Source organism: Scyliorhinus torazame, chromosome 2 (genome assembly GCF_047496885.1).
Source record: "Scyliorhinus torazame isolate Kashiwa2021f chromosome 2, sScyTor2.1, whole genome shotgun sequence".
NCBI classification, from domain to species: domain Eukaryota; kingdom Metazoa; phylum Chordata; class Chondrichthyes; order Carcharhiniformes; family Scyliorhinidae; genus Scyliorhinus; species Scyliorhinus torazame.
The window spans coordinates 272,315,624-272,332,091 of record NC_092708.1 but is presented as its reverse complement, the minus strand read 5'-3'; the positions used below and the strand labels follow the sequence as shown (position 1 = coordinate 272,332,091).

Genomic DNA, 16,468 nt, shown 5'->3' with positions numbered 1-16,468 from the left:
TTGTATCAGGCTTAGCCTGGCACACGAGGACGATGAGTTTACCCTACTTAGGGCATCAGCCCACAGCCCCTCCTCAATCTCCTCCCCCAGCTCTTCTTCCCATTTCCCTTTCAGCTCGTCTACCATAATCTCCCCCTCGTCTCTCACCCTATATATGTCTGACACCTTACCGTCCCCCACCCATGTCTTTGAGATCACTATGTCCTGCACCTCCTGCGTCGGGAGCTGCAGGAATTCCCTCACCTGTTGCCTCGTAAAAGCCCTCAGTTGCATATACCGGAATGCATTCCCTAGGGGCAACCCATATTTTTCGATCAGCCCTCCCAGACATGCAAACGTCCCATCTACAAACAGATCTCTCAATTGTGTTACTCCTGCTCTTTGCCATGTTCCAAATCCCCCATCCATTCTCCCCGGAGCAAACCTATGATTATTTCTTATCGGGGACCACACCGTGGCTCCCGTCTTTCCCCTATGCCGTCTCCATTGCCCCCAAATTTTCAGAGTAGCCACCACCACCGAGCTTGTGGTGTATTTCTTCGGTGAGAACGGCAACGGCGCCGTCACCATGGCTTGTAGGCTAGTCCCCCTACAGGACGCCTTCTCCAATCTCTTCCACGCCGCTCCCTCCTCTTCTCCCATCCACTTACATACCATTGAGATGTTGGCGGCCCAGTCGTACTCACTTAGGCTCGGTAGTGCCAGCCCCCCCCCCCCCCTATCCCTACTACGCTGCAAAAATCCCTTCCTCACTCTCGGGGTCTTCCCGGCCCACACAAAACTCATGATACTCTTCTCAATCCTTTTGAAAAAAGCCTTCGTGATCACCACCGGGAGGCACTGAAACACAAAGAGGAATCTCGGGAGGACCACCATTTTAACCGCTTGTACCCTCCCTGCCAATGACAGGGATACCATGTCCCATCTCTTGAAGTCCTCCTCCATCTGTTCCACCAACCGCGTTAAGTTTAACCTATGCAATGTACCCCAATTCTTGGCTATCTGGATCCCCAAGTAGCGAAAGTCCCTTGTTACCTTCCTCAACGGTAAGTCCTCTATTTCTCTGCTCTGCTCCCCTGGATGCACCACAAACAGCTCACTTTTCCCCATGTTCAGCTTATATCCTGAAAATTCTCCAAACTCCCCAAGTATTCACATTATCTCTGGCATCCCCTCCGCCGGGTCTGCCACATACACCAATAAATCGTCCGCGTAAAGAGATACCCGGTGTTCCTCTCCTCCCCTGAGTACTCCCCTCCCCTTCCTGGAACCCCTCAATGCTATTGCCAGGGGCTCAATCGCCAGTGCAAACAATAATGGAGACAGAGGACATCCCTGCCTCGTCCCTCTATGGAGCCGAAAATACGCAGATCCCGTCCATTCGTGACCACGCTCGCCATCGGGGCCCTATACAGCAGCTGTACCCATCTAATATACTCATCTCCAAAGCCAAATCTCCTCAACACCTCCCACAAATAATTCCACTCCACTCTATCAAATGCTTTCTCGGCATCCATCGCCACCACTATCTCCGCTTCCCCCTCTGGTGGGGGCATCATCATTACCCCTAGCAGCCTCCGTATATTCGTATTCAGCTGTCTCCCCTTCACAAACCCAGTTTGGTCCTCATGGACTACCCCCGGGACACAATCCTCTATCCTCATTGCCATTACCGTGGCCAGAATCTTAGCGTCTACATTTAGGGGGGAAATAGGTCTATAGGACCCGCATTGCAGCGGGTCTTTTTCCTTCTTTAGGAGAAGCGATATCGTTGCCTCCGACATAGTCGGGGGCAGCTGTCCCCTTTCCTTCGCCTCATTAAAGGTTCTCATCAGTATCGGGGCAAGCAAGTACACATATTTCCTATAAAATTCGACTGGAAATCCATCCGGTCCCGGAGCCTTCCCCGCCTGCATACTCCTAATTCCTTTCACTACTTCCTCTATCTCGATCTGTGCTCCCAGTCCCACCCTCTCCTGCTCCTCCACCGTAGGAAATTCCAGCCGGTCCAGGAAGCACATCATTCTCTCCTTCCCATCCGGGGGCCTAGCTTCGTATAATCTTTTATAGAATGCCTTGAACACTCCATTCACTCTCTCCGCTCCCCGCTCTATCTCTCCTTCCTCATCCCTCACTCCCCCTATTTCCCTCGCTGCTCCCCTTTTCCTCAATTGATGGGTCAGCAACATTCTCGCCTTCTCCCCATACTCATACTGTACACCCTGTGCCTTCCTCCACTGTGCTTCTGCAGTACCTGTTGTCAGCAAGTCAAATTCTACGTGTAACCTTTGCCTTTCCCTGTACAGTCCCTCCTCCGGTGCCTCCGCATATTGCCTGTCCACCCTCAGAAGTTCTTGCAGCAACCGCTCCCGTTCCCTACTCTCCTGCTTTCCTTTATGTGCCCTTATTGATATCAGCTCCCCTCTAACCACTGCCTTCAGCGCCTCCCAGACCACTCCCACCTGGACCTCCCCGTTATCATTGAGTTCCAAGTATTTTTCAATGCACCCCCTCACCCTTAGACACACCCCTTCATCTGCCATTAGTCCCATGTCCATTCTCCAGGGTGGACGCCCTTCTGTTTCCTCCCCTATCTCCAAGTCTACCCAATGTGGAGCGTGATCCGAAATAGCTATAGCCGTATACTCCGTCCCCCTCACCTTCGGGATCAACGCCCTTCCCAAAACAAAAAAGTCTATTCGCGAATAAACTTTGTGGACATAGGAGAAAAACGAAAACTCCTTACTCCTCGGTCTACTAAATCTCCACGGGTCTACTCCTCCCATCTGCTCCATAAAATCTTTAAGCACCTTGGCTGCAGCCGGCCTCCTTCCAGTCCTGGATCTTGACCTGTCCAGCCCTGGCTCCAGCACCGTATTAAAATCTCCCCCCATTACCAACTTTCCCACCTCTAGGTCCGGGATGCGTCCTAGCATGCGCCTCATAAAATTGGCATCATCCCAGTTCGGGGCATATACGTTTACCAAGACCACTGCCTCCCCCTGTAATTTGCCACTCACCATCACGTATCTGCCCCCGAATCCGCCACTATGGTCCTTGCCTCAAACATAACCCGCTTCCCCACTAATATAGCCACCCCCCTGTTTTTCGCATCTAGCCCCGAATGAAACACGTGCCCCACCCATCCTTTGCGTAGTCTAACCTGGTCTATAAGTTTCAAGTGTGTCTCTTGTAACATAACCACGTCTGCCTTAAGTTTCTTAAGGTGTGCGAGTACTCGTGCCCTCTTTATCGGCCCGTTCAGCCCTCTCACATTCTACGTGATCAACCGGGTTGGGGGGCTTTTTACCCCCCCCCCTTGTCGATTAGCCATCCCCTTTTTCCGGCTCCTCACCCGGTTCCCACGCAGCTGTGTCCCCCCCAGGCGGTGCCCCCCCCCCGCCCACCCCACCCCATTCCGGCTCCCCCCTCTCCCCAGCAGCAGCAACCCAGTAGCTCCCCCCTCCCACCCCCCGCTAGATCCCCCACTAGCGTAGTTACACCCTCCATGTTGCTCCCAGAAGTCAGCAAACTCTGGCCGACCTCGGCTTCCCCCCGTGACCTCGGCTCGCACTGTGCAACGCCCCCTCCTTCCTGCTACCCTATTCCCGCCATGATTATCATAGCGCGGGAACAAAGCCCGCGCTTCCCTTTTGGCCCCGCCCCCCATGGCCAACGCCCCATCTCCTCCGCCTCCCTTCCTCCCTCCACCACCACCTGTGGAAGAGAGAAAAGTTACCGCATCGCAGGATTAATAACATAAAACTCATCTTTACCCCCCTTTTTTCCCCCCCTCTTCACCCCCCATACTCGCCCCACCACTTTGTTTCAAACGTTCTTTTTTAATAACCCGCTTATTCCAGTTTTTCTTTCACAATAAAAGTCCACGCCTCATCCGCCGTCTCAAAGTAGTGGTGCCTCCCTTGATATGTGACCCACAGTCTTGCCGGTTGCAGCATTCCAAATGTTATCATCTTTTTGTGAAGCACCGTCTTGGCCCGATTAAAGCTCGCCCTCCTTCTCGCCACCTCCGCACTCCAGTCTTGATATACGCCGATCACCGCGTTCTCCCACCTACTGCTCCGAGTTTTCTTTGCCCATCTAAGGACCATCTCTTTGTCCTTAAAACGGAGGAATCTCACCACTATGGCTCTAGGAATTTCTCCTGCTCTCGGTCCTCGCGCCATCACTCGGTATGCTCCCTCCACCTCCAGCGGACCCGCCGGGGCCTCCGCTCCCATTAACGAGTGCAGCATCGTGCTCACATATGCCCCGACGTCTGCTCCTTCTGCACCTTCAGGAAGACCAAGAATCCTTAAATTATTCCTCCTCGCGTTATTCCCCAGCACCTCCAGTCTTTCCACACATCGTTTATGGTGTGCCTCGTGCATCTCCGTCTTCACCACCAGGCCCTGTATATCGTCCTCGTTCTTGGCAGCCTTTGCCTTCACGACCCGAAGCTCCCGCTCCTGGGTCTTTTGCTCATCCTTTAGCCCTTCGATCGCCTGTAATATCGGGGCCAACAGCTCCTTATTCATTTCCTTTTTAAGTTCTTCCACGCAACATTTCAAAAACTCTTGTTGTTCAGGGCCCCATGTTAAACTGCCACCTTCCGTCGCCATCTTGGTTCTTGCTTGCCTTCCTTGCCGCTGCTCCAAAGGATCCACTGCAATCTGGCCACTTCCCTCTCCTTTTTCCATCCATTTCCAGGGGGGATTCCCTTCTGGTTTACCGCACAGTGCTTCTAGCCGTTAAAATTGCCGTTGGGGCTCTTATTAAGAGCCCAAAAGTCCGTTCCACCGGGAGCTGCCGAAACGTGCGACTTAGCTGGTCATCGCCGCACCTCTCTGCCTTCTTAGCTCCAATGAGAAAAGCCCTAGCTCCCTCAACTTTTCTTCATAAGACATGCCCTCCAGTCCAGGCAGCATCGTGGTAAATCTCCTCTGGACCCTCTCCAAAACATCCACATCCTTCCTATAATGAGTCCCTTGGAAGACTATGTTGGCCTTCATGCTTTTCAGGTAGGCGAAGACTCTGGATCTTTTCACTGGGCCATTAAGTCCCCTGACTTTCCAAGTGACTATTCGGATTTGGGGGGGGGGGGGGGGGGGGGGAGGAGGAGATTCTGTCCGTCTCTTCCCCCCCCCCCACTTCCTGCGGGATCAATCATACTTATCTTGTGGATACGCCCCTGCATTCTGGGGTTTCCCTTTGTTAGGGGCCTATGCAAAATGGCAGCTCTTACCTCACCATGAGACCGGGCCCCTGTGATCCGGAGTTTCCTTTTGTCCAGGGGCCACCCAACATGGCCACCAACTATGGGCACACCATGTGGGTGAGTCCCTGCACTCCGAGCTTTCCCTTCATTTGGAAACCCTTCAAAGTGGTTGTTTGAGGTGCCATCGTGTTCCTCGTTGCCATGTGCGATGTCGCAGCCCGCCTATTGTTGTCCCTCTCTATCTCCCCCCCCTCCCCCCCGCATACACCCCTAACTAGGCACCCACTGGTGGTATACCCCTCACACCTGTCACCAGGCACTCTCTCCCCAGGTGATGCGCCGCAGCCTCCTTCACTCATACTTCCTGGCACTAGCGCATTCTGTTGAACTGGTCCTGGCTAAGTCAAAGGGTGGGCTGTTTTATAAGGACAGGAGGATTACACCATGTGAGGCAGAATGTAAGTCTACATCCATTTGTTCCATGGACTCACACTGAGATTCAGGCACAGTTGGAGTTCAGTGGTAAGTGCAAAAGAAACATGGGGAGGGCTAGAAGGACAATTACCCCACCTCACCCCCTCCACCTGCTCTTTTGAGAAACATCACAAAACATTTGGCGGAAACGATTTACTCATAAATACAGAAGAGTACAAGAGTACATAAATACCCAAGTACAAGATTGGAAATGCACAATTGAGTTTGGACATTGTTTCAGATGTATTTGGGGTGGGGGGTACAAAAAGATCAATTGGGAGTTGTGAAAAAAGCTCAAGTTAGAGGGGGAAAAAATACCCCAAATAACTGTCTCTCCTAAATCTAGGTCACACACAGATGAAGGGTGCTTGTTTATCACTGCTATTCCGTTACCTTGCTGTAAACTTTTACATTCTGAATTCTCCCTCAGTGTACCCAAAAAGGTGCCGTATTAGTAATAATAATCTTTTATTATCACAAGTATGAAGTTACTGTGAAAAGCCCCGAGTCGCCACATTCCGGCGCCTGTTCAGGTAAGCTGGTACAGGAATTGAACCCGCGCTGCTGGCCTTGTTCTGCTTTACAAACCATCTGTCTAGCCCACTGAGCTATTGTGGTGACTAGGAGCTTTTTATAGTAACTTCATTGCAGTATTAATGTAAGCCTACTTGTGACATTAATAAAGATTATGTTTTTAAACCTACTGCTTTAAGGCAGTTTTTGTTGGCGTTAAGTATCTTCCATCTTGTTTTGCAATATGTACAGTGTTTATTCATGACACTGATGTGACAGAATGTGGAGTTCCACATAAGACACCTATTTTGAGACGACTTCTGTGAGTCAGTTTTGAGGGTGTGGGAAGACTGAGGCACGTGGGGTCACGTTTGTCAATTGCTATTGTATATTCTTTTTTTGCACTATGTTAATGTTCACTCTATTTTGCTGTGTTAGGATTATTACTATTTATTATGAAAAACTTTGCAAAACTTTAATTAAAAAAATACTTTTTGAAAAAAATTCTGAAACGAAGGGTGGTGAGATAATACTGAACGGTGACCCAGTGCGGCAGTTAGCATGCTGAGGTACCTCAATGGGATAAGCACTCGCTTTAATTTGTGTACCGTACACTTGGTTAGGTCACAATAAAAGACAGCAGCTCAACAAAGAAACAAACACACCAACAGGTTTAATCATGTGATATTGTATCAGACCAACAGGCAGGCCAAGAGTGTGGGGAAACAGGTTAGACTCCCGCCTCAAGTGTTCCAGAGTTGAATTCTACTATAGAAAAGCAAAAGCAGCACCAGTGCATATCCAAGAAACAATCCAACAGGGAACATGGTCGTACAATGGTTGTTACTGGGTAAGCTAGAGAAAGCAAGTTCAAATTTCACTGTGACAGTGTGAGAATTTGAATTCAATGTTGAATATTCTGAAATATAAAAATCTGGCATCAATAAAGTGATCACTATCAAGTTTTAGATTGTCATAAAAACCCAATTAATGTCCTTGAGGGAAGTAAACATGTTGTTCTTACCCAGCCAGGCCTACAAGTGACTCCTGTCCCACACCAACTGCCCTCTGATGTGGCCAAGCAAGACACTGATGCATCAATGCTGTCGTCAAGGCATCAGCAGTGGGTCTGGGCAGTAAATATTGGCTTTGTTAGTGGTGCCCACATTTAGTGAATTAACTTGAACAAAAAAGATAGATGTGTCGGTCAAAGGAACATTTGTGGTAGAAGCACCAGGGGAGAATGCACGGCCTTCACTGGAACACACACAGGAACAAGAATTGACTTCTTGCCCACAGCTCCATCTGTAGCAGATGAGAACAAGAGGAAGCTATTCAATCCAAGCCTGTTCAATGTGGTCATGGTTGATCAGTATCTTAACTGCATCCACCCACTTTGGTTTCAAACTCCTCAACATCCTTGCCGATCAAAAATGTACCCAAAGGATATAAATAATTCATAGGTGTAAATCACATCTTTTTCCTTGAGCAACTGAAAACACTTTGCACCTTTATGTGAGAATCTGAAGTCAAAAATAAGACATGACTGGTAAACTCCATTTCTTTTAATCCACATAACAGATATTGCTATTAATCTCACCAGCACAATGCTTAAATTATTGCCATACATTCCCATTATCAACTAAATTGGTACTGTATACATAAAGAAGTGATCAATAAGTGACTTAATTGTATAAATCAGACTGAATCAGGCCACAAAAATGCTGTGCTGTTTGCATGCAACAGAAACCTTGTGCACATTCCCTCCTTTTGCGAAGATACTTCCCTTAAATCATAAAACCTTTCGGTTAAGTGAAAAGAAATTACATTGACCATAAATAGTCAGTTAATAGGACACAAGTAAATGATTTTTTTGCCTTCCGTCTGTACCTACGTGAAGCTCTCTCATGAACACAACACAAACTTGTGGTCATATCACACATACTGACTTCCTACCCTACCAGAAGTTACCTTGCTTTTCCACAAAATAAAACAAGCAAAGGAAATTTGACTATCTTAAATTAGCATGAGTAAACACAAGCAAAATATTTATTCACAGTTCACAAAGCCCTGAGGATTATTCTTAATGGATAGAAAAAAAACTGATGCTCCACATTAACATGACATGAGTCAAGTTTTATTCAAGTCTACATATCCTGTATAGTACGGCAATTCACAGGAATCTCTTGAAAAGCTCTCGAACAATGCATCATAACATTTTACACATTGCTTAAACCTAAGCATTGTAAATGCAGATTAAGCATTGTGGAGCTTTTTTTCACACAAAGCTATCAGGCTAAATTCATTAGCAACAGTACTGACTGTTTTTTGAGTGGTGCTGTGTCTGGACGCTCAGTTGTATTGTTTTTCTCCAACTGGAATTCTATTTGATGAGCTACCTAGGAAACGGACAATGACTGTGAATAAAATTGCCAAATATTCTGAAGTCTAAGGCACCTCGGGTGCATTTTTCTTCCCTCACTTTTGGAGAATCTCGACTCTTCTACCGAGATATGGCTCCATGGATACCCGCTAACACCTCATTGTTTTCATACATGGGCCCAGTTGGTTGTAAGTTGTGCAGGCACCACAGCGTGCTGCATGGGTTGCTGGAATACCAATCAGGGATGGGAACGTCAGTTCATCTTTCTTCCTCTCCCTAGCTCCAGCTGAGGTCTGCTAACACATCAGCCACCCAGACTTGAAACGTTAGCTCTGTTCTCTCTCCACAGATGCTGTCAGACCTGCTGAGATTGCCCTGCATTTTCTGTTTCTGTTACAACACACTTTCCTGGTTTTAAGGAAATGCTCAACTGTTGCTTTGAGACAACGCTGGAAACCAGAACCAGAGAGATTCATTCCCAAAATTCAGGTTAGACAATTTATTCCTTTGGTGTTGCCAAGATGATTTTCAATGTCACAATTAACTTAACACTTGAAGGATAAATAAGGCCAGTGGCTTGGGTACTTATTCCAAAACGTGTGCGGGCGCACACACACAGACGCACATAAAAAGCGAGGAATGACTTATTTGACATTGGACTAAAGATTACCTTCATGAATAAGCAGTGAAGTAGGAGAGGAATTCAATTCCTGGTTTCTATGAAGGCTTCTTATTTTGAATATTTCCCGACTGCCGGCACACTGTTTTGTTTTCGCTGTGAGTTAAGAGATTACTTTATTGAGCACTGAATCCGCACAATCCCAGTCTGAGCTGTTAAGAAGTGTAGTCAGAGCAGTGCCAACATTCACATTCCCCATTGTCTCTGAATTTGCAGCTTAAAAAAAAATAATTTCCTTCAACAATGTTTCCAAGCCTCCAAACAGATTGAGAGAAAGATTTTAGTTTTCTACCATTTGGTGATCAGTGTCTGAAACCCTCAATACTTGTAAACTATAGCTTGCAATATTCTTACGACTGATAACACTATCCTCAGATATTTCCAAACTGTTGCCAGAAACAGGTAGTAAGAAAGAAAGAGACAAATACTCAACTCATGGGAAAATTTGATTCAGGTTGCTCCTGTGCAACTCCACACATGCCTGAGATAGATCAACTTGACGGACTGCCTTCATAATGCAATATAGTGTTCAGGTGATCTACAGTAGACCACTTGGGTCCCTTGAGCCTGCTCCGCCATTCAATATTGTGGCTGATATGATCTGCTTCAACTCCACTTTCCTGCCATTTCCACATATTCCTCGATTCCACGGCTTTTTTCAGCTTTGAATATTAAATCGATGGAGCAAACACAATCCTCTAGGATACAGAATTCTAAGTGAAGAAATTTGTCCTCGTCTCATTCCTAAAGGATTGACTCCCTTGTTCCCACTTCTCCAGTCAGTCAGAGAAATCAACCTCGAGTGCCTACCTTGTAAAGCCCTTTCAGAATCTGTATGTTGCAAGAAATCACCTTTCATTCTAAACTCCATAGTGTATAGGCCCAATTTACTCAGCCTCTCATCTCAAGACAGCCCCCTCATTCCAGGAACCAACCTAGTGAACCTTCACTGTACCGCATCCAAGGCAAGATTATCCTTCTTTAGATATAGAGAATACAACTGCGCCTACTACACCAGATGTGGTCTCATCAAAGGCCTATATAATTGTATCAAGACTTCCTTATTTGTGTACGCCAACCCCTTTACAATAAATGCCATTTGTTTCCCTAATTGCTTGCTGTATCTGCATTGTGTTTCTTGTACAACTGCACCCACATCTCTGCCTGTCAACATTTGAAAGTTTCACGGCTTTTAAACAGTACAAGACATTTCCAGTCTTTTGAGTAACCTTATGCTTCTCCACATTATTCTCCATCAGCCACTTTGTTGCTTAGTCACTTAACTTGGCTATATCTCTTTGCAGCCTCTTTGTTGCGTACATTCCCACCAAGCTTCATAACATCAGCAGCAAACTTGGACACATTACTCTTGGTCTTTAAGTGTTTAATCCACATTGTAAACATTTGAGGCCCCATCTTTACAACATTCTATTAATTACTCACTCCCACTTTGAAAATACTTAATTAATCTCAACTGCCTGCTTCCTGTCCATTAACCAATCCTCTATTCATTCTAACATATTACTGCCAATTCCATCAAGCCCTTATCTTGCGTATTAACCTTTAGTGTAGCAACTTATTGAATGTCTTTTGGAAATCCAAAAACATTACATCTACTGGCTCTCCTTTATCTACCCTACTTAGTTACAACCTCAAGAAACTCAAACTCATGATTTCCCTGCTGTAAAACCACATTGCCTCTGTCTCAGAATAGCGATTATTATTATTAGATTCCAGCATTTTCCTGACAACTGATGTCTGGCTAATTGGCCCAGTTCTCTCTCTCCCCAATATCCAACTGTTGGGACTGTTTAAAGATCTTGGGAATTCTGGAAAATCACAACCAGTGCACCCACTATCACGGCAGCTACCGCTTTTAGGATGTAGGACATCAGGTGCTGGGATTTGCCTACTTTTAATCCCGTAAAATTTTAAGTGCAACAGAGAAGCCTAACTCAGGACAGCATTCTAACTGCTGTGAAACATCAAACATTAGCAGTAATGAACTGTTACCAACTCAAAGACGCAATTTAAAACCAAACACATACACAAAAAATACAGACATAGAGCTATTATCTAGTAATGTTATTTAATATATAGTCCCATTCCCTAAAATAGGGAAACACACAGCATTTGGTATATTCTTAATTTGTAATTAACTTTATAAAATATCTGTTGAAACTTGGTAGAACCAAAAGTGGTATCACGCAGCCTGCCAAAACGGCGATGGAATAGATGCAGAACCAGTTGACTAAACCTCTTGAAATATGGAGTGGCTAAATGTTCCCCTTGATCCAAAACATTGTTTTCACCATGCTAATGGGGCATCACAATCAAATGCAATTCACAGTACAACATTATATGAAACGGGGCAGGCTTGTACAACATACTACAACTTCTGTTGTAACTGGTTACCAAATATATTTTTATACCGAGAATCTTTTGGCAACTGGGCAGAATTTTAAGCACTTGCCAAATCAATATGTCAGCGTCCTCTCTTGGAAGGTTGTCGCGTCTTGTTGCAGTATAACAGTGGATAACAAGCTCCATTGTTTCATTAAGCTTCATCAGCCCCCCAATTGTTCCAACATTGTCAGCACTCATTTTGAAGCTGAAGTGACTGAAACAAGGTTGCATTGATAGAACTTGCATATTGCGCTGCAGGAAGACATTGAGAGGGGAAAATAATATCTTCTGCGTTATAAAACAAAATTAAATTTGCAGGAAGAACTTTAGCAAAACCAAATATAGTAACAACTACAGAGCGCTGTTGACTCCTGACTAATAATAATTGAATTGACCAAAGTGGTACAATCTAAGCAGAATTTTGTAAAGATGCAGATATGAATCTCAATTCCTTGCGTGATCAAAAACATATTTACCCAGGTACCAGATACATCCTGAAAACAGTTGTGCATTGTATTTTCTTTTACTCTTATTAAACTTAAACAAGATGGTTCATTGTATGGAAGAAAGATACTGATAACTGCTACATTGCAAACTGGTTGTTCCTGCTTCTCACTACTTCAAATGTTCTTCACACTGGCACAGCCATGACAGTTACATTTCATTGGTGCCTTCCTCTAGTAGTGGATTATGCAAGGCAGAAAATGGCTTCCATAAAGAGCGGGGGATTGAATACATCCATAAGTTAATATTTTCACATTTCTAATTTACTTCATCCTTCCCTAGCCTCCCTCTCCCTGCCAGGCCCCCACGTAAGACCACAGTATGGTGGTAGATTTTTTCCCCATCAAATAGGAGGTACAAAAAGCCAGAAACTACAACAGATGTTGGCTTTCCATGATCTGGGCACGCTGCACTTGGGTTATAGACACAGCAGATTAATAGCAGTTCTTGTCAACTTAATCAGCTCAGAGATTAGCCATTGACGTTTTTCTAACAGCAAGTTACAGTGGTGCTGCTGCTCTCAAGCGTGGCGGCTGAGGAATTCAGAACTGCTGCCACTCAAAGGCAAAGACGATTTGATTTGCATCCTGGTTTCTTGTGATCTCCTCTAGAATGCGGTGCTGCTGCCACAGTTGCTCAAGTTTCTTGTATCGCTCGGTGCACAGATGCAACGGGTTACCTCTCCTTTAAGAAAAGATATGGAAATTCAAAATGTTTAAGGTTTCAATTTCTCAAGATGTTCAATTTCTTTTTACCACGATTCATGCAATTGTTGTTTTTGTGAAAACTGATGAAGGTAGCTTAAGTGAGTTCAAAAGGCCTGGGAGCAACCCAGCAATAAGTGATTGTGGAGCCATACTTCCACACAGCATATTCCAGATCCCAACTGCCGACTGACTGTTATGCCCATTCCTTTGTTGGTTTTGCAATTGATGGGAATGGTATCAAGGGACAACCTCACTGTCTAGGTGATTACATTCTGCCCTATTTTACTCTGGGATATTTTCTTATGCTCACTCTCCTGACTGCCTGTTTCTGACACACTGACTGAAGAGTCCTGTCTAATGGATTTGGCACTTTATATTCCTACTTTCATCCTTGGAAAGTGCTGAAGGCTCATGCAAGTAACATGTTTTCAGTTTATCAATGTATTTCTCTCTTCATTTGTGGTTTAGATTCAGAGGATAAGTGGGGCTGATTTTCACGTACAAATCATAGGTTTTCTTGCATATTGAGGTTTCCCTTGTGCCGCCGGCCACTAGAGGTTTGCTTTCTTGCTGTGGGTTTTAATTAACTGTTTTCCTCAGCCTGCTGTTGGCCTTGAGTACAATTATTAGGTTGAATAGGTTGAATTTGAGTCATTCTGACAGTCTTATCTTCCAAGCTAATTATATGCTGTCAAAAATCAGTACATGATGTTGAAACCCAAAGAGGTAGTTATTCCAAGAGGCTGGTGAAGGTGGGTAAAGTGGCAACGCATATCATAGAATTTACAGTGCAGGAGGCCATTTAGCCCATCGAGTCTGCACCGGCCCTTGTAAAGAGCACTCCACTTAAGCCCACACCTCCACCCTATCCCCAGTAACCCCACTTAACCTTTTTTTTTGGATTCTAAGGGCAATTTAGCATGGCCAATCCACCTAACCTGCACATCTTTGGACTGTGGGAGGAAACCGGAGCAGCCGGAGGAAACCCACACAGACACGGGGAGAACATGCAGACTCTGCACAGACAGTGACCCAAGCTGGGAATCGAACCTGGTACCTTGGAGATGTGAAGCAAAAGTGCTAACCACTGTGCTACCCTGCGTGCCGTGATGGTTTCCGGAAAGAATTCCGGAATTTGAGATAAAGTTTGTATTTGAAGGTGGAGTTGAGAATGTAAAGAAGGCCAGAGTTGAACAGTGGAGGATATAGGTTGGCACACTGGTGTGAAGAGGTTTAGAGAAGAAAGGAAGCTGCGATTGGAGAGGTCTGCCAGTACAGGTGAGGATTTGAACTACCATGAATGGACAAAATTTATTCACTCCAATCATTAGGAGATCACTCTGAAAAACAAGGGCAAAAACATCTCCACCAACAACTGAGGCTTGCCTTTCCAAATTGGGTGCTCTTCCCCTTTCTCAACCAATAGTCCTTTTTGATCACTGATGGTCTTCTCAAGCGCCAAGGTTAATGGATCTCAAATTTCTGTCTTCCCTCAAAACTGAGAATGAATGAAACTCACTCGATGGGCAGCTTCAGGACTCAAGTTCAATACAGTCACATTGCTTAGGGTGGTTGTGTTAGCACTATTAAGATTTGCTTGCTATACGGGTTGGACAGATTAAAAGTGTTCTGCTATGGCTGCTGAACAAATCATTGTATTAAGCTATAGTTGAATAAGCTAAACAAGATTGGTTGCACTGTTCCAAGCAGAGATTTCTGCCTGATGCTGTAAAACCCCAAATCTGCCACAAATCAGGTAATCATGGGTTCAAATCTGACACACCCAGTGCACAACCACAATTGTTTCACCATAGGTGACTGTATCGTCAGCAGTGTAGACCCTAAGCTCTGGTATATAAACCTTTTTGCCTCACTTTCCTTCACTATGGCACACTTTAGAACCTACCTCTTTGACCGAGCTGTTGGTCAGCTGACCTAATATCTCATGTTGTTCAGAGTCACATTTTGTTTCACAATGCTCCTGCAAAGTACCTTGGGAGATTTTGTTGCATTAAGGTGTAATATAAGCTGTATTTGAACAAAGGGAACACTGTTCCATTGGAGATACCGTCTTTTGGATGTGATGTTAAAAAAAGTCCCATCTCTTCTCAGGTGGATACAAAAGATTACAGGGCATTATTTTGAAGCGAAGGAGCGTTCTCCCCAGCCTTGGCCAATATTTATGCTACATCAACCAACATCTAAAAACAGGTCACTTGGTTGCTATCACGTTATTATTTGTGGAGCTTGCTGTCATTTTTCCGGAATGAAAGTCACCATAGTCCCAGATGACCATAATGAAAAGGAGCTGACTGGTGGTGATATAATCTCCAATTAAGGTGCAATTTAGTGTGGCCAATCCACCTACCCAGCACATCTTTGGGTTGCGGATGTGAGACCTACGCAGACACGGGGAGAATATACCAACTCCACACATACAGTGACCCGAGGCCAGGATCGAGCCCGAGTCCTCAGCCGTGAAGAAACAATGCTAACCACTGCACCACCGTGCCGCCCTCAGTGGTGATTTAACTTGAGGGTCACCACACCTCAGGCGGGGGACAAGGTTGAAAAGGCGAAGCCTTCATGCTAAACCTCAATGGTATTTCATCAGCTGTAAAGCACTTTAACATCCTGAAGTTGTGACAAGCACTATATAAACATGACTTTTTTTCTTTTCATTTTACAGAGTCTGACAATATAGATTCTGCAGGGTGCACACAGCCTCAGCCAGTCGCATGGTACTAATGAAATGCTGTTCACAATTGCTAGAAAATATATTCCAAGCTGTACAACATATATAGGAATAAATTCTCTTGGGATAATCGTACTTGAGCAACTGGTCTGTCTCCCCATAATCATCCAGGTATGGAGCGGGTATGAAACATCCTCTATTCTTCCCTGCAAGCAGCAGCACCTGGCACTCCCGTATCCTAGCGCAAGAAATAAGAAACATTTAAATGAATAGCTGTATTTTATCCTCTCCTTTTCTTGCCAACTCTATCAAAGTGTTCTTGCTTGGGGTAGAGTTACTACAGGTGCCGATCAAGCAATTGTAACTCATTCCACCGTGTATGCGCCTAACCAGCAAACATGGACAGGCTATTCCAGTCATGGAGTGCAGCAATTCCAGGTCCAATGCAGGACTCAGATTACTTCTAGCAGCATAAATCACTGGATACCAACAAGATAACATTTCGTCAACACGAGCAATGAAGGTTGAAAGTCCCTATCACTACTCCAGCTGAGATCAGTTTTTTTTCTTGCTAGGTAATTGCAGAGGGCAGTTAAGGGTCAGCCACAGTGCTGTGGGTCTGGAATCACATCCAGGCCAGACTAGGCAAGGACAGATTTCCTTCCCTAAAGGATACTAGTGAACCAAATGGGTGTGACAATCACTGATGGTTTTATGGTCATCATTACTGAGATCTACGTTCAATTTCAGACTTATTAATGGAATTTAAATTCTACCAGCTGCCATGGTGGGATGTAAACCCATTTCTTCAGGGATTTAGCCTGGGCCTCTGGATTACTAATCCAGTGACACTGTAATGACATCACTGTCTCCCCCTATTTACTTAGCA

At 45.3% G+C, this 16,468-nt stretch overlaps 1 protein-coding gene across 1 annotated transcript in view; it reads right to left on the bottom strand.

Moving 5' to 3' along the window:
* Window positions 1-7,755: 7,755 nt before the first annotated feature.
* The window catches only part of ubr1 (ubiquitin protein ligase E3 component n-recognin 1), a 398,703-nt gene continuing 389,990 nt past the window's right edge, over window positions 7,756-16,468 (bottom strand). Inside the window, exons 46-47 of the mRNA XM_072487581.1 lie at window positions 15,716-15,817; window positions 7,756-12,861 (exon numbers count right to left, since the gene is read on the bottom strand). Of these exons, the coding sequence (XP_072343682.1) occupies window positions 12,720-12,861; window positions 15,716-15,817 (244 nt within the window). The 3' untranslated portion in view covers window positions 7,756-12,719. The remainder of the gene's footprint in view (window positions 12,862-15,715; window positions 15,818-16,468) is intronic.